We start from the raw sequence: 21,737 nt of genomic DNA, 5'->3' as shown, positions 1-21,737 counted from the left end.
CCCTCAGCAGTGTACTTCGTCGATCTGCCTGTTCTGTTCCCCACTCTGTCTCTGGTGAAGCCTCTCGCCACCCCTGAACCTGTGGCCTGTACCCCAGTTCTGTGTGTACAAATAAATACACCTTAAAAAAAATGTAAAATAAACTGTTATAAAATTAAAAAAAAAAAAAAAGGAAAGAAAGGTCAATAGAATATTGTCCAGACTTTCAAGGCTGACGGTATGGTTGGGGAATAGACACATGACTACTGAATTAAGTAGTAAGTGGCCAAGTTGTAAAGCCTTCCCCCTGCCCCCACGACCACCCCTCCTGCCCTTTTCCTTCTCCCTCCTTCAGGTTAAGAACTTTGAAACTTGTCCTAAAAACTCTCAAATAAGTCAATGAAGCAGGTAAGACACTAGGCTAGAGGCTAGCAGCAAGCCATTCATTTCTTGTGATGAGAAAGGAGGACTGAGGTTAGTCTCCTTTGGCTGTGAAACTAGAGACTTGACCTTGGGGTGAGGCTGAGGAGTGGACATAGGTGGCAGTGCCATTCATGAGTTGGAGGAAGAGGAGGAGGAACAGTTAAGGAGAGATGGGGGCCTCTATTGGGTCATGCTCATGTTCAAGATTTGTAGTCTGAAACTCAGTAGACAGATGATAGTAAGAGGCTTGGTAGTCATTGGGGCCTATGAGCAGCAGAGGCCTAGGAGAGCCTGACACTGGTGAACCTCACATAACCAAGCACTGCTCACTGCTGGGACCCTCTCAGAAGTGTGTCTCCCCAGGAAAACCCAACAGCCTTTGAGGGCAGGAACACATCTCTTGTAGTATTTATATACCACACACTATGCATCTCAGTGCTATGAAAATGGCCAGAAACAGAACTGAGACTCAGTGTCTTTAAACTACTACCTGGGGTCACCATAAAAACAGCTATACCCTGGCTCCTGAATCGGGTTTCCTCACTGCCAACCGGGTGTCCACGCTGCGTCAAGGGGCTGAGTTGAGGGTTTGGGCTGAATATGCTTCTCTGAGCCTATTTCAGCAGCAGCAAGATAGTTAGGGCTTCACATTTATCAGGTCACAAATAAAAGATACCAATTACATTCATTTCTCTTAAGAGAATTTGGAACAGGGGTTAAGGATGGAGCTGATACCCTCACGCCAAAGGCAAAGATCAGCAGTGTGAAGACAGAGTGGGGAGCAGAACAGGCAGATCGAGGAAGTACACTGCTGAGGGGAGCAGCGGGCGGGTCAGGAGAGGTCTGCCGCGCCATGTGGGTCTCCTCTGGGGCAGGCGGGGATCGAACTCATGCGGAAGTGGCTTTAGCTTCTTAGTGCTGTGCTTTAACCCGCTTCGCCACCAGGGAGGGCCATATTTTTAAACTTTTATATATTTTTTATATCATGACCTCTTTTCTTCAAAGTTTTTTTTTTTTTCTTCTTCTAAACTACTATCTACCACAGAATCAGGAGTCATAGTATTTACCTTGATAGGATGGAACTGAACACATCACACAGAGCTGCTCACAGTCTCAGCTGTGGCGTTGGAAAGTTGGGGCAAGGATCTTGGTTTATTTACTGCATGACCTTGGAAGTTGTTGAACCTCACCAGGGTTGGTTTCCAACATCTGCGTTAGGAGAATGGGAAGCCCCCTCATCAATAACACCGAATGAAGTGCTTGAAATAATGTTGATGTCTCATTAGTTATTATCATTTGATTCTTAGAACTTAGCACAATGCCTTGTACACAGTAGCCATCAGTCAACAACTACTGACACTTTTGGTGTCAAAGAACTGAGATTCACAACTAGAATTGCAAGTCCACTTTTCTTTAAGTACAGCTGTTCCAGTGTTGTATTTTATTGGATTCGGGGTGCATTCCAGATCAAGTGAGGAAATAGAGGGTTGAGCCATTAAGTGAGCCAGCACATTACAGGGAGGACAGGACTCACTCAGACCTAGGTCAATTAATGCCTTTTCCACACTGCCCCATCCCCTCACCCTCCCTCTGCTGCCTCCTTGTGGTCAGGTCAAGACATGCAAGCTTTTTCATTGCCATTCATTTCTTTTTTTTTTTTTTCCTGTTTATCTATATTTTACTTCGTTTGTCCTTTTTGTGCAATGCATGCTTCCTCCTCCCAAATGTAGTCCCCGCAGAATTCCCGACACCAATTCACCTTTGCACCATCACCACAGTCCCTTGGGTACGAACACATTCCCTCCCCTGTTTTGATCCCTCTGTCACCCTCTCCCCTGCTGTGTCTCTGATTAATAGTTGCCTATTAATTGTATTTGTATATTTATTTATTTTCCTGGTCCCTTATTAATGCATTTTGATAAAGAGCTAAACTTTTAATAGAAATGAAAATTATTACAACAACTAGTAAGACAGCCCAGTGGCTGCAGGGGTTAAAATAAGATTTCTTTTAGTCAGTAGGCTGAAATTAACTTTAAGCATCAAGCTCTTAGGTAAAGAGAAAAAGGCCATACTAAGAGCTGAACTTAAAGCAATTCACTACCACTGAGTTTTTTTTTTTTTTTTCAATTGGTTCAGCTACTCAAATTGCTTTAGGAAAAGGAAAAAGGAAAGATTTGAAATTTAAATAGATGAAAAATAAATAATGAGAACAATCTTAGCAATAAGAACTGACAGACAATTAGGTGTTAGATAATGGACTTTGAGTCTCTACTATTTAGGAGAGACAGATCTTGCAATCCACCTCTGGCATCTTCAACTTTCCATAGCCTACTTTATTGTTGTCTGTAGGATTTTCACAATAAAACATATTAGATACAGCTTACTTATTTGTTCACCATCTGGCTTCTCAACAAGAAAGGGCAGGAAACTTCAGTAATGTAGCCCCAAAACCCTAGAATAAGGCACATTATTTAATCACTTTGTACCTCAGTTTCCTTGTCTGTACAATAAAGATCAAAAAGAGCCCCACCTTGTAAGATTTACATTATATGATTTTCAGTGTACATGTGTTTCAGCACAATTCCTGGAAGGTACTACACAGCTATGTGTTTTCTTTTATTAGCATCGACATCATTGTCATTCTTTATGGCTATTAGTGTGACTGGCAAAGTCAGTGTGTGCAGAGTCCTGGAGGTGGGTATGATGACAGGAGGCACTGGAGAATCACCCATGAGGAATAAAACAGTCAGAAACCACCTGCTAACCCAGAATTTTGTTATGATTGTATTTTCCAATTATTTATGATCTGTTTCTGCCCACTAACATACAATTCCCAAGAAGAACTCTAACGGGGATTGCAGAGTGGTAAATTAGTGGATCTCAGGGATTTAGCATAATCACTGACGGCATAGTCAGCATTCAATAAATACTAATCGAATGAATCATGGGTTAAGATATTTAAAAAATATACTAAACTTGTTTCAAGTTATCAGAAGTTCATTAATAGGAAGTTGTATAATAAATCAAGAGTCCCTGCCCAGAGAATTAGATGTCATTTTTTAGTTATTAACAAACTCATTTATTTAATAGCTTTCCACTCTCTATTGCCCTGCCCCTGTTAATACCCTTTGCCTGAGATTGAAAGATCAATAGAAAACCGGGGCGGGTGGGGGGGGAAGTGCAAGGGGTTATGGTGATGGCACATGGGTGACTTGATGATGGGAAACCCGCGGGGACTACAATTGAGATGGAAAAAAAAATGTAAAGATGTAAAATAAAGTGGCCCTCCCTGGTGGTGCAGCGGATTAAAGCACAGCACTGAAAATCTAAAGCCACTTCCGCAAGTATTGGATTCCTGCCTGCCGGGGAGGTGACCACATGGCGTGGCAGACCTCTCCTGACCCGCCCGCTGCTCCCCTCAGCAGTGTACTTCGTCGATCTGCCTGTTCTGTTCCCCACTCTGTCTCTGGTGAAGCCTCTCGCCACCCCTGAACCTGTGGCCTGTACCCCAGTTCTGTGTGTACAAATAAATACACCTTAAAAAAAATGTAAAATAAACTGTTATAAAATTAAAAAAAAAAAAAAAGGAAAGAAAGGTCAATAGAATATTGTCCAGACTTTCAAGGCTGACGGTATGGTTGGGGAATAGACACATGACTACTGAATTAAGTAGTAAGTGGCCAAGTTGTAAAGCCTTCCCCCTGCCCCCACGACCACCCCTCCTGCCCTTTTCCTTCTCCCTCCTTCAGGTTAAGAACTTTGAAACTTGTCCTAAAAACTCTCAAATAAGTCAATGAAGCAGGTAAGACACTAGGCTAGAGGCTAGCAGCAAGCCATTCATTTCTTGTGATGAGAAAGGAGGACTGAGGTTAGTCTCCTTTGGCTGTGAAACTAGAGACTTGACCTTGGGGTGAGGCTGAGGAGTGGACATAGGTGGCAGTGCCATTCATGAGTTGGAGGAAGAGGAGGAGGAACAGTTAAGGAGAGATGGGGGCCTCTATTGGGTCATGCTCATGTTCAAGATTTGTAGTCTGAAACTCAGTAGACAGATGATAGTAAGAGGCTTGGTAGTCATTGGGGCCTATGAGCAGCAGAGGCCTAGGAGAGCCTGACACTGGTGAACCTCACATAACCAAGCACTGCTCACTGCTGGGACCCTCTCAGAAGTGTGTCTCCCCAGGAAAACCCAACAGCCTTTGAGGGCAGGAACACATCTCTTGTAGTATTTATATACCACACACTATGCATCTCAGTGCTATGAAAATGGCCAGAAACAGAACTGAGACTCAGTGTCTTTAAACTACTACCTGGGGTCACCATAAAAACAGCTATACCCTGGCTCCTGAATCGGGTTTCCTCACTGCCAACCGGGTGTCCACGCTGCGTCAAGGGGCTGAGTTGAGGGTTTGGGCTGAATATGCTTCTCTGAGCCTATTTCAGCAGCAGCAAGATAGTTAGGGCTTCACATTTATCAGGTCACAAATAAAAGATACCAATTACATTCATTTCTCTTAAGAGAATTTGGAACAGGGGTTAAGGATGGAGCTGATACCCTCACGCCAAAGGCAAAGATCAGCAGTGTGATGTTAGACATCAAGTCAGTCAATGGTTGTCACAGAAGAGCCCCTTTTTCTTCTAGAGGGTGCTGGGTGAGCTCAGCTCCAGCTACACCCAGCCAGGGTAGGCACCTCCCTGCTCCTCACTCCTCCCTGCGCCCCGCCCCCTGGCTCAGCTCAACCTTCCTTCTCTGGAAGGAAGGTTTCTCTTTTGGAAACAAACAGTATTTAAAGAGCAGTCTCTCCAAGAAGTACATCAGAGGAGGCTGAATGTAGAAGGTAAGAGGGACAGACAAAGGAGGGTTGGAAAAAACCTGAAAAGTGGTTCTTTAAAGGATTCCTTAACTTTCCGGACTGGAGAGGAAAGGCAGTGTGGAGCTTGGTTGGGGGTGAAACCTGAGCCCCTGAGCCCCACAGTACCGGCAGAGCAGAGGGTCAGACCCAGAGAGTCTTGTGGTCTTCAGCCTTCTCTGAGGTTCTGCCACAATCCAACATTTTATGTTTAAGTCCGTGTTTATCAGACAGCTCTGATCAGGTGGAGAAAATGAAACTGAAAGCGAAACTTGTCCATTGCAAGGCTTTTGCTGGGTATGTTTTTCCTCTAGTTTTTGCATATTTTATTCTCTAATATTTTCTCTCAGGGTTTCTGCAACTCTTCTTTTTCTAGCCATTCACCTCACACCTGTTGTGAGGAAACTAAGCAAACATTTGGTTTAAAAATTTCATTGCCAGGCCATTGAGTTTATGTAGCCCAATGAGTTAGATCACTGTAGGTGGGGGTTGAGGTTGTCAGGGTGGTGAGATTGCTGAAAAAGTGACTCTGTGAATTTCATGACTGATACAACTTTATCAACATTCAGATAATAGTTGGGTGCCTCTGATGCTTTGGTCTGTATGGGGCAGCTCTCACGGAAGGCAGTTGGGTTAAACTGACAACTCCATTTTTCCTGTCTGTATACTATGTATATACACACGAGTGGGGAGGATAGGATTTATTAAGAATGTTTTTCATAAGGGCACTTAATTAGCTTTACTGTTGCTTGAATGCTTAATAATTGCCATACCCCTTACTTCAGTGTATTTTATATGCATATGAGTCACTGTAATGATTTTTGCCCCCAGGGAACAAGAAACTAAAATAAGTACTGGCTACACAATTAGGAAGTAACAGTCTAAAGTTATACCACTTGGGGTCAAGCTTACATCTAGCTGAGGAGGTCAGGATCCATGTGCTTCCATCTTTGAGTAAGAGCGCACTAAGCACAGAGAGGCCAGGTCCAGGTCCCCAAACATAAAGGGGGGTTAACCTTCAGATGGAATTAAGAACAGCAAATTGGCAGAACTATCTTCCTATTAAATGAAGACTCTGGACTTTATTTTCTTTAATTTGATTTTTTAACCTTATGTAAACATGAAACAGTTTTTTGGTCATAACATTTTGTATGTTTCTGTAGACTTGTCACTACTGAATGTGTTCAAGTTAAATTTCATTGTATTCCCAGTGTGTATCTTTTCCATTTATTTCGCTTGGATAGTTTTTGTTGGCCTGTTACATAATCCTGTCCTTTGTGGTGTCTAATGCTATGTTAAATGCATCTGCTGAATTCTTAATTTTAGATTAACTTAGTTTTCTTCTAATATACCCATCTTATTAGTTAAAACACCAAACCTTTTGTTAAATTCTCCTCTTTTAAAAATCCCATTAAAAATATATTAATCATTCACATTCTATAGCTATTCTATTTCACCTTACTATCTAGCTCATCTGTTGATTTGTTTCTTTTTTGAGAACTGTGATAAAATACACATGATATCATATTTACCACTTTCATCAGATTTCTCCCCCACCCTATGCCACCACCTTTGTACCTCTTTGCCCCGTTCTCCTTCTTCCCTTAACCTCAGAAACCTCAGTCAGGTGTTCAGTGCCTGGCAGTTAAAATTATTTTGCTATGTTAGCTCATCTGCTTTGTTTCCTTCTGTTTCTCATATACATGAAAGCATCTGATATTTGCCTTTATCTTTCTGATTCACCTCATTTTTAAATAATCTTGACTTCCTTCCATTTTGGTAACTTTTCATTTATCCTTATAGCTGATTTGTATTCTAATGTATATCTATACCATGTCTTCTTTTAATTAAAAAAATATTTTTATTTATTTATGCATACAGAACTGGGGTATAGTCCAGAGGTGCAGTGACATAGTGAGAGGATTCACCAGAGATAGAGCGGGGAGCAGAACAGTCAGATCAATGAAGTACACTGCTGAGGGGAGCAGCAGGTGGGTCAGGAGTGGAAAAGACAGGCATTTGCATAATAGGGCTGTACTTTAAAGGAGGTAGAGGCAAGCCAATCTAGACTTCCCCACATCACTTTGGGTTCCACAGGCTCAATCCAACAGTCAGCAGCTTATATAGCCTCTACACCAGCAGAAGTCCACGTTCCTCAGGCTTCCCTGTTTAGGGGTGTTTCACTATCTGGCTCTGAGTGCTAGTTACTGTCAGTGTAGTATCTGCCTTTGCAGGTGTCTGTCTACTCTTTCAGTGTTCTGTGGCAGATTTTCCGCTCCCCTATTTTTATACCTCCCCAGAGGCGGAACCCTCTATCCTGCAAACGGATAACGTTCACTCCCTTCCCTGCACACCTCTCTGTTCTAACATCCCCAGATGTGGATGTGAACCTTTACTTAACAACAGAGAGAGAGTCTATATAGCAGACCTTCTCTTAGGTTGCCCTGGCCTGGTAACACTGAATACAATTAAATTTCAATTTTTCTAGCCTTTTGGCCATGTAGTCTCTCTTTATACACACAGCAGTGATCTGGTCATCCTGCAAGGAACTCTGTGTCTTAATTTATGTTTAATTTTGGCTGTAATGCGTGGAGGAGGTAAGCCTGGTGTTCTCACTCTTTTGACATGTTGCTCGACTCTGGGTTGTTTTTAAAGAGGCCATCTACTTCCAGTCTGAATGTTTATATGACATTGCAACAAAGTTATAGATTGAGACTCATATCCTTTGACCAATCATTTAATTCTTCTCAGTCTATAGTGAGAAATCTATTCTAAGAGCTATTACAAGAAAACAGCCTAAAATAAGATAAATTTTCCACAGCATCATTTAGAATTTTTAAAAATACTAAAAAAATCTTGGCTAAAAGTAATAAAAAAAAAACTGTCCCACAATAGGTAGTGAAACAACTGTCTGCTATTTCAGCCACTAAAAGTGCTTTAAAAGACTTTGTAATGACATTGAATTACTTATACACTAGATGAAAGGAGGCAAGGTAGAATGCTACTTATATAACATGACACCAATTATTTTTAAAAAAATCTATAGAGGGCTTTCCCTGGTGGTGCAACGGGTTAGGACGCAGCACTGCAAACTGGGCACAGCTGCTTCAGTGAGAGTTCGATCCCCAGCCCAGGAGACCACCACATGGCGCGGCAGACCTCTCCTGACCCGCCCGCTGCTCCCTCAACAGTGTACTTCATCAGTCTGCCTGTTCTGCTGCCCACTCTGTCTCTGGTGAGTCCTCTCACTGCCCCTGCACCTCTGGCTTGTGCCCTAGTTCTATATGAATGAATAAATAAATAAATAAATCTTTAGAAAAAAGAGTTTAAAAAAATCTATAGAAACACTAAAATATTAGCAATGGGCAGTGGAACTATTGATCTTTTTTTTTTTAAATTAGATAGATACATAATATTTTTAATGAAAATTTCCCTAAGAAATAGTTGATGTATTTGAAAGACTTGATCATAAAATTAACTTTCCCAGTTCAAAATGTTTTATCATTACTATCAAATTACAAAATACCTTTCTTGTCTCTAGGTAAAACATCAGAAGACTCCCAAAATATTGCCCTTCTTGTGCTACTGACCTTCAGCCAGACCAGTTTACCCTGACTGAGTTTCTTAGAACTCCAGGTCTCTTTGATTAAGTCCTAAAGAGACAAGTTTTCATTTTCTCAAAAAAGGCAAAAGGCCGTAGCCAGTGATACTCACCATTATGGAAACCAACAGCCACAGCAATCCTCAGGAGGGACTTATGTCCTCCAGCAGACAAAGGGAGAATCTCTTGTTGATAGAAGCTGTTCAAAAAGAAGACATCGGACTGGTCCAGCAATTGCTGAAAAAGGGAGCTAACGTCAATTTCCAGGAAAAGATTGGGCTCTGGGCACCTCTACATATTGCAGTCCAGAACTGCAGGGAGGACATTGTGGATCTTCTCCTTCGTCACGGTGCTGACCCTTGTCTGAAGAAGAGGAATGAGGCCACTCCCTTCATCATTGCTGGGATCATGGGAGATGTGAAACTGCTCAGGCTTTTCCTTTCTAAAGGAGCAAAAGTCAATGAGTGTGATTCTAATGGCTTCACGGCTTTCATGGAAGCTGCTATGTATGGCCACATCGAGGCCTTAAGATTCCTTTACGATAACGGAGCAGATGTGAATTTGGGTCGAAAGACAACAGGTGATCAACAGAAGCTTAAGAAAGGAGGGACCACAGCTCTCATGAGTGCTGCGGAAGAAGGACACGCACATATCGTGCAGATCCTCCTCGAGGACATGAAGGCAGATGTCAATGCCCGAGACAATAAGGGGAGCAATGCGTTGATCTACGCTCTTAAGAATCCTGATGCTAGCAAAGTGGAAGACGTTACTCGCCACCTACTGCATCATAAGGTTGATATCAAAGTGAGGGGAGAAGAGGGAAAGACACCCCTGATCCTAGCAGTGGAAAAGAAGCACTTGAATTTGGTGCAGATGCTTCTGGAACAAACCCAAATAGATGTTAATGACAAAGACAGGGATGGCAACACGGCGCTGTTGGTTGCCGTCCAGAAAAACCTGAATGAAATTGCCCAGATGTTGTGCAGCAAGGGGGCCCGCACAGACTGCGGCGATCTTATCATGATGGCACGGCGCAATTATAACAGGCCCCTGGTGCTGCTTCTTCGCGATCATGGAGCCAGAGAACGTGTCGACACTCCTGCTGAAGACTGGACGTCTCAGAGCGCACGTTGGGGGCGGGCCCTGGAACAGCTGCACAAGATATACCGCCCTCTGATTGGCAGGCTCAAGATATTTATTGATAAAGAGTATAAAATTGCAGACACTTCTGAAGGGGGCGTGTACTTGGGGTTCTATGGAGAACAGGAGGTAGCTGTGAAGCGATTCTATGAAGGCAGTACCCTTGGACAAAAGGAAGTCTCCTGTTTGCAGAACAGCCGGGAGAAGAGTAACTTGGTGAAGTTCTACGAGAGCGAGAGGCAAAGTGACTGTCTGTACGTGAGCCTCGCCCTCTGCGAGCGAACGCTGGAGGAGCACTTCAGTCACTGCAAAGAGGAGCACATGGGAAAGAAGGAAGATAAGTTCGCCCGGAAAGTCCTCTCTTCTGTATTTAAAGCTGTTGAAGGGCTGCACCAGTGTGGATATGCTCACCAGGACCTGCAACCACAAAACATCTTAATAGGTATGTCCCCGCTGGGGGGAATTCACAAACTGTGGATCTTTATTTACAAAAGGAATTGATTGCTGTTGTTGTTGCAGACAGCAAAGGCTTGAGTCAGTATTCAACTCAAGCATTAATACAATAAATTTATAATTATGCATCGTCTCTCTTGGTACCAGGTATAACTCTTTACCCCACAAGGAGGTCATGGATGCCAGGAGGATGCCAGGCTAACCTTATGTTGACTTTGGAAAATACAAGGATGAAGGTCTGTCTTAGATGGAGCCAGCTTTAGAAGTTTGACTTTCTAGAGTAGACTGCAAGTCAGAGAATCCTGGGGTGTGTTTTCTTCAAACAAAGGTGGTAGTCACTGGTGAAACTTAATGGTAAAACCGAGGTCAAAATGGAGGATACAGGACAAGATGTGACACAGTGAAATAGACAACAAGCAGGCAGAACAAGGGAGCACCCAGTGGTGCAAATCCTCCCCCCTCCCCACACACAAAATATACACACAACACAAAAGAGAGCAAGCTGTGTTGCATGTGAAGTCCCAGGAGGCAAAGTACTGTACTGATTTTAAAAAGAGCCTTGATTTTAACCCCTTGTAGCATGACTTGTGGGCTAGTTCTACCGTGTTAAAGCTTTTAACCTCAGACTGGCCATTTAGTCTGTGAGTCTTTGTTTCTTCATTCCACACTGACAATATTTAGTGCAGTGTGTTCAGAAGGCAAGTCACTTGGGCCTTATACATGCTTGACAAAGGCGAGGTCCTTGTCTAGAGAGCTAAATGGGAGCAGACCCCTGACCTATAGACACACACTGAAATTTAACCTTAGCGTAAGGAGCACGCAAAAAGAAGTCTCCGCTACTGAGAGGCCAGAAACAGCAGCTAAGCTCCTGGAAGAGAGACAGAGGAATGCAGAACACAAGAGGGGCCTGGCTTTTAGTTTGAGAGCAGGGTATAAGTGGTTTTCCTTCCTATTTTTAAGAGATTTTGCTGGGGAAACTAAAAAGGAACAGAAATATGTACAGCTTTACCAAGTAAGACAGAGACTTCAAGATTCAGCCAAGAGTGAAGTCCTTCCAAGTTCTGACTGATGCTCTTGATGTAAAAGGTCATAGGTCATTAGCTGTCCGCTACTTATTCATTGGAATTTCTTTCTCTGAGCCTTCCATTCTTAAGTTCGAACAATAAAAATTGTGTTTTTGCCTTAGAGTGATGGCCCTAGTGAGCACTGAAGGCTATTCGTTGCATTGAATTCCTACAAGGATAAGAAACGATTTTTAAGCAAATTCATAGCTGAGATAAAAATAAATAAGATTTGTTACAGTAAAAATCTTTGAAGAATCAGACACACTAAGCATAGATACAACGGGACTGAAGGAAGACAGGAACCCAGGATAAATGCAGATAAATATTCATCAAACTGGCTGCAATGCAAGAGGGCACCACATGTGTAATAGAAGGCAGAAGTAGGGGAGATGGAAGGAAAGCTAATGGCATCGTTGCAGCGGTAGTAACTAGAAAGATCAAACCTTTGCTTCTCCTCTTCCCCGGCCAATCATCTGTGACAGGCCTGTAGACAACTGTATTATATGAGACACTGGGTGGTGTGGGTGGTGTGTGATCTCAAGAGAAACAAAATCAGTTAAAGCCCCAGATTGTCCCAACACACCCTGTTAAATCACATATCCTTCTAATCTCTGAGTTTCGTTGAATAAAATGCAAGAAGGTGACTCTGTTAACCAGAAACAGTCTCCTCACCATGAACCCAACCCTGCTGGCACTCTGAGCGCTGATCTCTAACATCCAGAACTGTGAGGAATAAATTTCAGTCGTTTAAGTCACCCAGCCTATGGTAATCTGTTATAGTAGCTGGGTCTGAGTAAGACAATAGACAAGTTATTATTGTCACTCTTTATTGAAAATAAATACTTTTAAGCATTCAGAGATTAAGGAAAACTTCTACCCAGAGATCCTAAATGGAAGAAAAGATGCTATAAAATGTCCCTAAAGAAAGAGGGGGGAAAAGCCTGCGAGAAAATAGTGATGTATGAAAAGCAAGAATGAACAAAGAAATAATAATTTTTTTTAAGATTTATTTATTTATTCATACAGAACTGGGGTACAAGCTAGAGATGTGGAGGATGAGAGGATTCACCAGAGACAGAGAGGGGAGCAGAACAGGCAGATCGATGAAACACACTGCTGAGGGGAGCAGCGGGCGGGTCAGGAGAGGTCTGCCACGCCATGTGGACACCTCTGGGGCAGGCGGGAATCGAACTCATGCGGAAGTGGCTTTAGCTTCTCAGTGCTGTGCTTTAACCCGCTGCGCCACCAGGGAGGGCCAGAAATAATTAATTCTTTTAAGTAACCTAAACATATACAGCTCTTTGTAAAATTTTTTTAAAATTCTAGATGAATTCTGGGAGTGAGGAGTGGGGTAAATTTGAAGAATGGAGTACAAGCGAATTGAAGTTCTCGATTCATTGGCAGAAGTTAGAATGAGTGAGGGGATTTCATTCTAATAGTGCCCATTAGCTGTAAACTTTCTGTGATTATAAAAATACAGATACCATGCATGAGCATTAGAAAATTTTTGAGTAAGAATTTTAAAACTCATAGCACTTTAGCAGTGCCTGTTGCATCTAAAAATAAATTAATTGGGGCCTATTAAAAAAAAAAGGAATTAAAAGTGGTTTAAACAATGGTGGGAAGTTTTCAATTCAAGTAACTTAAACCAATCCTTGATTTATGATCTTCTCCTTCAATCTCCTTCAAGCCACTTTCTGACCTCATCCCTCTTCTCTGGAAAACTGGACTTGCTTTCTACCAGAGCAGAATTTCTCATGTTCCTTTTTGCCTTGGGAATTTCTCATCTCGAATTCTCTCTTTCTAATTCCAACCACTGACTCAAACTGTATTCATCTTTTCTGCCTCGAAGTCTGTCCCTTGTGGAACGCTTCTCTCCTCCCCCTTCCCCCATCCCACCGTAACAATATAGCTCTTCCTGTAATCCATTTTTAGAACACTCTGCACCATTGGCTCACATTTTCAAATATGCAATCAATCTATATCTATATGTGGGATTATTTCCCACTTATTGCTTTGCCCAGAGGCTCTAAACTCTGTAGAGCCCAGATTGGGTTCTCCTTTTCTGCCAACAGTTTCCCCTCACCAACCAACTTGTGGAATAATTTGATGGGTTCTTTTTCATTTGACTCTGGGTTTCCACACACCTTTGATGCCTTAGTTCAGAGTAAAAGTGTTCAAGAAGTGCACCTTACATTGCCCATCATCCTATATGGGGTTACTGAGTTTTCCTTCTCAGACTCTTAAGCCAGGTGTGGGACTCATCCCTTAAAGGACAAGTCCCTGACTTTTCCTCCTGTCTTCTGGTTTCTGAGCTCTCTCATCCATTCATCACTGTTTCTGAAGATTCAGTGGTTTTCATCAGTGGGGAAAATTTTAAGAGGACACAGAAACAGTGACTCATTGCAAGCACATCACTGATGGCTGAAAACTGATAATAGTGGGCTGGCTAGTCAGGCTGATTGGTGAAATGCCATGCTAAGGTGGTCTTGGATTTGTAGTCTTGTTGGTTAAACCTATAGGTTGAACCTTAACTTAACCCCTTTACAAATCTGTGCTCTTTGCTCCCAGGAATTTCATGAATAGGGAGCTGGGTAAATTTATTCTATCCTTCCTCACTCCCAACCTGGAAAAAGTAAAAGTTAAGTCCTAGTCTTAGCAGATAGCTCAAAGAGCAGATTTAATAACTCAGTGGCCGTAGTGCATGTGATGGTGTTTTGAGGCATAGCCAGCAGCGAATACATAGCATCATTATTGCCTCCTTCAGACAGGATGGATGCATATTGTGTTACATATTTACTTAAATGAATTATAGAGGATGAGTATTTTCAATGCACCTCTACAAATTCTTCCATAGATTCCAATGATGCTGTTTGTCTGGCAGATTTTGATAAAAGCATCAAGGGAGCTGGAGAACAGGAAATAAAAACAGATCTAAAGGTAACTATCATCAATTGACTTATGAACCTTTCTGCTTCCTTATCCCTTCATTATCTTATTTCCCACGGCCAGGTGGAGAACATTCCTCCTGTAAGCACAAAGGAAAGCACATTCAAGGCATCACCAGTGCTCACTGTCGTTGCTCCCTGGAAAGAAGCTAAATAACAAAACTAACTGAGTACACTCTGTATCTTGAGCTACATCTACATGGTATATCCAAAATAGTTCCAGAATTCTTAGAAAAGTTTCTGCCTAAGGATAAAATAATTGATACTTCTTTGCTTACTCACTTAACACTACCAAAAGAGCCAAGTAACAAGTTCTCCAGAAGCACCCAGGAAGGGACAGAGTTGATCCCTAGTTTGAAAGAGGTTAAACTTGCCACAGAGTTTGAGACTCTGAAATAGTCATTTCTTCTGAGACAGAAAGAGCCTGTCTCTGCAGATTAAAACCCCAGATTGTTTCTAACCCTGTTAGGGCAAGATGTTTCATTAGAGAGTTCTCCAGTGGGTCACACTTTCTATGCTATCTCTATTTTTTGACATAGTGATACCTGATTGGTGTCTTGTCTGTATGGGGGTTCCTATACTGATCATCTTCTCGATCTTTCTTTCCTGCTATGATCTGACTCCTTGGACCATCGCTATGTCTCGTTGAAGTCAGACTAGCTCCCTTCATCAGCTGCCTAACCTAGCACTGGACCCAAAGTCCCAGTTTCTGCCCCCCCAAAAACCAAACCAAAACAACAACAACAACAAAAAACTGACATTCCTCTCATTTGAAATACTTCCCCTTCCCTTTATTTACCTAAATTCTAAACATACTTTAAGGTCCAGCTCAAATTCTCTTCCTCTGAGTAGGTTACCATAATATTCTGGGTTACCTCCTTACAAATCTAAATTGTGGGGACCCTAAGCTGTCTTGAAGAGTTCACTATGCACAAACATGTGCCTTCTCTTGCAGCCAGTCTTCAACTCTTTGGAGTTCCTCCAGTCTTCCCTCCAAGGTCACTGCAAGGTCACCTCCCATAGAGTGATAATTTGTGAGTGATTTCTTTTGCTATAACGTGTGGCTTTTGTGCAGGACCTTGGACTACTGGTCATATATGTGGTAAGAAAAGGAGACATCCCTTTTAATAGACTGAAGGGTAAAAGCAATGAAAATGTGATTGAACTTTCTCCAGACATGGAAACTGAAGCCCTTGTTCGCTGTCTGATCTTTCATGAGAAAAAATTAGCAGACCTAGGTGGCCTGCTGAGGCATCCTTTCTTTTGGAGTTGGGAGAGGTAAGTAAACCTTGAGATAATGCCCTAGAACTCCAGAATAAAGACAGTAATGGATTAGTCATTGTTATTTAGAGAAATAGAACAAATGGGATGTAGGTAACCATCCATACACACATACCCGTATCTATAATGCACTACATATTTATGTAATATTTAATATTTGTTATCTTAGTAATCAGTAATTAACATACACTACTATATGCTATGCATTCCTTATATATTATTATTATTCATTCTATGTTTTATATTATATCTACCTATATCCAAAATCTATTATCTATTTATAAAACAAATAGAATATATATGTGAAGAAATCTAGGAACTGACTCATTCACTATGGTGAATGAGCACTTCCACAATCTGCCATCTGCCAACATGGAGACCCAGGAGAACCAATGTGTAATTTGACTAAGTTCAAATTCCTGATCATGTAGATTACAGTAAGGGTCTGAAGTAGTGCAGAGGGCAAGAGGAGATCCATATCCAGGCTGAAGCAATCTGGCAGAGGGGCGAATTCTGCCTTTTGTTCTATTTGGATGCTCAAAGGATCACATGGGGAAGTCCGTTTGCTTTACTGAATTCATTGATTCAAACGCTCATCTCATCTGGAAACCCCCTCAAAGATATCTCACAGTAGTTTTTAACCTGGGAACCCTCTGGCCAGACAAGTTAGCAGGTAAATTGACTGTCGCAGTGAAGTGCCATGAGGAGGTGTCAGGGCTCAGCAGACCCAGGGTTTTCTCTTAGTTTGTATTTCTTGGCTGTGTGGAGTGTTCACTTAACTCCTTGGATTCTGGTTTTCTCTTCCTATCATGCAGAGTTTTTAGAGACATGGCTCTATTACCTTTATCAAAACCAAAAATAAGTGATTTTTCTCTTCCTGGAAAGATTGGAAAGGTTGAAATGATCATGATAATTCTGTCATCTACAGTCGCTGTAGGGTCCTGGGGGAAGTAGGGAATGAAAATGACATCAAGAAACGAATTCATGATAGCGAGCTCGTTCATCTGCTGGAGCCTGGAGCCTCTAACCATTCCAGAAGTTTTGACTTGTGGAAGGAAAAGGTATGAACAATTCCTATGATCTGAGAGTCGTTCCAGGAATAGCTCTGTGTAACATGTTTTATTAGTCTTTCTAACATTCTTGTAATACTATTCACCTAGTGTAAGTAGCCACGGAGTGAAAGAGGAATGAAAGAGTGTAACCAGAGGTTAACCTGGTGTAACCTCTGAGTTTCATTCAGCTCCCCTTTTCTGAAGTCAGGCCCTTTCAACAGAATTTCCTTCTGACTCTGCAGTTTGGTCAATCAATCACCTAAATTTAAAGAATGCAAACTGCAGATCTTGCAAAGGTTCCTCTTAAGTTAAACAAGCACAGGATGCTTAATTACCTGGGACAATGAGTTATGTCCTGAGGCAAGACCAGGAATGCCTGGGGAGCTGGGGACTTAGAGGTAACTTTGTGTCCCAGAGACTGATCAGCAGAATACTAATAATGCTAATAAGATCAGAACCACAAGTGGTTGTTGGAAGCTTGATTTCAGTCTTCAAACATGGGCCATAAAACTAATCTGGATCATTAGACTTACTCCCAAAAAAGCCTTGATAACCCAACCACACGTTCCCTTCCTTCTAACTTTTTTTCTCTTTGTTCTCCTGCCCTGAGCAATTGACTGTAAAAATATTCAATCAATAAAAAGGCCAGGTCTTGCCTTCTTGGCAGCCTCCTGCCATGCATAATAGCTGGCTTCATCACTCCCATTTCTTTGGCAGTGTGGTGTTGCCTGACACCACACTTGCAAGTGGTGGACAGCTCTCAGAGGTGAGTGGACACTGTCAGCAGTGCTAGTCAGCACCAGTCAGCAGGCAGCAGTGCCAGAGACACCCCAATGCTATATGCTGGCATATGCCAACAACAGAAAGCTCCTTTAGAGACACCATTCACAGGAGCAGTGGGGAGAGGAGATCAGATGCAAAGGTCTAGATCTAGCAAATTTGTCTGATGAAGGGGTTCTGAGCCCTGAAAAACCCCGATTATATCCCCTTGAGAGTACCTACCTTTCAGGCTGATTGGTCTGTTTCTAGGTTGGCAGTTTCAGCTATTTGGTGCTGGTCGATCTCAAATCTGATTGGTCTTTTTACAATCCTGAATGGTCTCAAAAACCTTGAATGTCACTGCTAGGAGGTCCAACCTGATTGGTCCATTTACAATTCTGGTGTGGTGCTTAAAAGTAAAACCCAGCCTGACTGTTTAGACCTGTCCACTGAGATCTGGCAGGAAATTACTGTCACCCCAGCTAGCGAGTGCCTGCCTAAGGACTGCCATGTTGCGGTACAAACTGAGGGGCTCACCACAGATTGCACATACCTACCTCTGTCTCTATGAGCACCCCCACGCCCCCCACCCCCGTGGGGCTGGCTCTCAACCCTGCTATGCCCTGCAGCAGCAGCAACCATAGCACTCCCTGGCATTTCTCACATGTGTCTTCTCACAGCGCACAGGGCAGCCTCAGTGTTCTCCAAGTATTGATCTAATCAACAGTTATTCTTTCTAAGGAACCTTCTGGCATCTTGTTTATTCCAAACTCTTTCTATTTATGGAAGTCCTCTACACAGGTCCAGGCACAGAGAAAAAGGGAAGTATTAATATGAATGAACTTTCCCTTCACCTACTTATAGGGCATAAAGGGACAAGGAGTTTAAAGCAAAACAACTATATTCACTGCTGCTAGGCTTCATTTCTTCCTAGACAGAAATGCTTAAGGGCACAGTGTAACCAAGTAAAATCTGGAATAACATTACAGATTTCCTATATAGTAGCCAACATTTTCTAGACGATGTTTTAATATTTTAATTCCTTCTGAAAACAACTTATTGGAAAACCAATACACAAATTTGAAGTTACTTATAATTTCACACCCTAACACCACTGCACCTGGCATTTTGGTATACTGCATTTAGTTTTTCTTAATATGCTTTGTTAGTGGTGATTTTGGTATATATTCAAATCTGCACTTTTTCTTTTTTGATTTATCATTTCATATGGACTGGTTTTATGTTATGTTTCTGTGTTTATGTTTCTGTGTGATGTTTTACTATTTAGATTGATACACATGTTATGAAAAAAATGGATGGGTTTTACAAAAGACAAAAACAGCCTTGGAATCTGTATAGGAACACTGTGGGTGATCTGCTAAAATTCATCCGGAATATAAATCAACATATTTGTGAAGAAAATAATAAAAAGTAAGTATTGTTTTCATCCTTTGAGTCATACAGGAAATGAGATGATTTAAAAAAAATTTATACTTATATCTGCTATATGATGGAATGAAGAAAGTTTATTTTGATGAAAGAAAAGTGATTCTTCCCCTCTGTTTGGAAAAGGATCATCACAAAGTCTTACAATGAATTCTGGACCTGGCCAGGAGCACTCCGTTGCTTTTTTAGCTTCTGTTGAGTTATTGAACAGAGGACTAGTGACTCCCTGTGTGAAAGAGCGAGGGAGTAAGCATCTGGGGACAGTGAAGTTTGTATTATAAAACTCTAAGAAGCACCCCAAACCCCCAATATGTACACTTCACCAAGCCCCCAACATGTACACTCCACCATGTTAGCATTTCTTGCCAAAATATTTGCTGCCAATTCACAAAAAAAGTCTCATTGGCAGGAATCTGAACACTGTAAGTAAGAGATGTGGAATTATATTATCCCAATTATATGGCTGATAAAATCAAGGTTCTGAAGGATTAAATTCCAAAAGTTTGCAGTTAGTTGAAGAGTCAGGAAATGAATCTTCCTGTATCAGAATCCGTCCTTTTTCATTCTGCTATAGGGATCAAGTGAAAAAAGAGTGTGGTGAACCATATAGATACTTTGGACCATATAAAGAGGGGGTGGGGGAGAAATTTGGGGCTGGTATGCCAAATCATTTGTGTGTCATTTCAGGATGAAGTCGATCATTGGAGAACCTTCCCAGTATTTTCAGGAAAAATTTCCAGATTTGTTCTTATTTGTCTATGAAAGACTACACGACACTGAATATGGAAAGCATTTTCTACATATGTAACCCTTCAAACCAGCCCGGGCGTCATGGAGATGGGGTGGCGGATTGCTGCCAGCTGTGTGATCCTGGGCTTTCACATCTCGCTGGGCCTCTTAGCTGACCTGGTTGTATGTAAGGTTGAGTTGGGTGGTGTATTGCTGGCACAGTCCCAGTGTTCCCCGCCTATTTGTGACAGAAGAAACACACATGTTTTGCCCCTCGTCCTTTTTAAGAGTAAAACTTTGTTTCAGGAGCTGGGAAGATGCCTCTTGTCAGTTACACCAAACTGGTAGGGACAAAGACCTCATGCTTTACATCTTTTAGCACCTGTAACTCTCCCAATGGCCTTGCAAGAGAGGGTTAGTGTCCCCTTTTAAGAACTGAAGAACCTGAGGCTCAGAGAGTTTGCACTAAGATTTCACTGTTTCGTGGATGTAATTTTTCATATCTCTCACGAGAACTTAGTTACTGGCCCAGAATGCTTCTGAATGAACCCCTAAAGGAAGTGCCGATGCATGTCAAGTGGCTCCTTCATTTCTTCACCTCATAAATCCTTCCAGAATTTGATGAGCATTGATATATATTGAGGCAATAATATATGCATTCCTTTTCTTCTAGAACCACATGCACTGGTCTTGTTTAGCAGTAGTTCTCAACTGGGGGCAGTTGTAGCCTCAGAGGGTCATTTGGCAGTGTCAGCTGTTTCTAGTTGTCAGATCTAGGAGGTATCTAGTTAACAGAGATCCAGGATGAAGGCAAACATTCTATGATGCACAATTAATAGAGACCAGAGATGCAGCTAAACACTGCAGTGTACATCCTATAATGCACAGCCATACAGGCGGGTTATCCAGCCTGAAATATCAGTGGGATCAAGATTGAGAAACTACCTTAAGGGGCTTGGGACTCTGGAACCAATGTAGGGCACTGTGTGAACTACCTCATGGAGGAAAAACTTAATTTTTTAAAAATTGTTCTTGTGTCTGCAGTGAGATAATTGCAGTATCAGGAGATCCTTTGATCACTGATACTTCCCACCCTATCTGAGTGAGTTTTCTGACTGCCAAGCACTCAGAACTACAGCAAAGCAAGCTTTGCAATCAGTTATTCTTACTACAGACATTTCATTGAACTTGTAGCTCATACTAGGGACTGTGTTGGGCAAGGTGATTCTGTGCCTGGGCTCATTAGGGTCTTAGGCTCACTACTACTACTACTATATACGTGTATACACACACACACAGATATATATGTATACACACACTACATATATATTATGTATATATTATACATATATAATGCATGTATACTATATATTGTGTATGTATACACACAGATATATATGTATACATACACTACATATATGTATACATATATGTATATGTATACACACAATACATATACACACAAATATATGTATACATGCATTATATATGTATACATATATACACACATAATATATATGTAGTGTGTGTATACATGTATATCTGTGTGTGTGCGTGTGTGTGTGTGTATACACGTATATAGTAGTAGTAGTAGTGAGCCTAAGACCCTAATGAGCCCAGGCACAGAATCACCTTGCCCAATACAGTCCCCATATATATATATATATATGTAGTGTATGTATACATATATATTTGATTTATATGGTTACTACCAACCCAAATGCCTTCTCTATGGTCATGTCAATAAGTATTTGATGAGTAATAAATGTACTATCTTAATATTTCAATGATAATACCATCTTACACTTTTATAATTTATAAATTATAACTTATATAACTATATTTTACAAATTACAGTACTTTATAGCTAATTTGGTTTGGCTAAGTTTTGTTTTATTGATTTTTCAGAGGAAGAAAAGAGACATGTTGATTATCTTTTACACATCTGGGATGTGTCTTTGTCTTGATTTGAACAGATTTTCTGGTATTAAGTCTGATGTTTTTTCCATTTACCC

General features: G+C 41.5%; 1 protein-coding gene across 1 annotated transcript; it reads left to right on the top strand.

Annotated features, from left to right (window-relative positions):
* The first annotated feature begins 5,187 nt into the window (after positions 1 to 5,187).
* Positions 5,188 to 20,977, top strand: RNASEL (ribonuclease L (2',5'-oligoisoadenylate synthetase-dependent)). The gene is made up of 7 exons (XM_004688149.2): positions 5,188 to 5,237; positions 8,791 to 10,432; positions 14,365 to 14,447; positions 15,531 to 15,733; positions 16,665 to 16,797; positions 18,836 to 18,978; positions 19,681 to 20,977. The coding sequence occupies exons 2-7, from the start codon at positions 8,968 to 8,970 to the stop codon at positions 19,799 to 19,801; spliced, it is 2,148 nt and encodes a 715-aa protein (XP_004688206.1). The 5' UTR covers positions 5,188 to 5,237; positions 8,791 to 8,967; the 3' UTR covers positions 19,802 to 20,977.
* The last annotated feature ends 760 nt before the right edge of the window (positions 20,978 to 21,737 follow it).

This window comes from Condylura cristata, unplaced genomic scaffold (genome assembly GCF_000260355.1).
Source record: "Condylura cristata isolate star-nosed mole 26May11 unplaced genomic scaffold, ConCri1.0 scaffold00024, whole genome shotgun sequence".
In the NCBI taxonomy this organism is placed as follows: Eukaryota; Metazoa; Chordata; class Mammalia; order Eulipotyphla; family Talpidae; genus Condylura; species Condylura cristata.
The sequence above is the reverse complement of the archived record's forward strand: the minus strand, read 5'-3'. Positions and strand labels throughout refer to the sequence as shown.

Excerpts from the sequence above, each read along its gene's own strand:
- RNASEL (XM_004688149.2), top strand. The coding sequence starts at position 8,968 with ATGGAAACCAACAGCCACAGCAATCCTCAGGAGGGACTTATGTCCTCC. Across the intron at positions 10,433-14,364 it reads ACCACAAAACATCTTAATAG|ATTCCAATGATGCTGTTTGT; the intron begins GTATGTCCCCGC and ends ATTCTTCCATAG. Across the intron at positions 18,979-19,680 it reads TGTGAAGAAAATAATAAAAA|GATGAAGTCGATCATTGGAG; the intron begins GTAAGTATTGTT and ends GTGTCATTTCAG.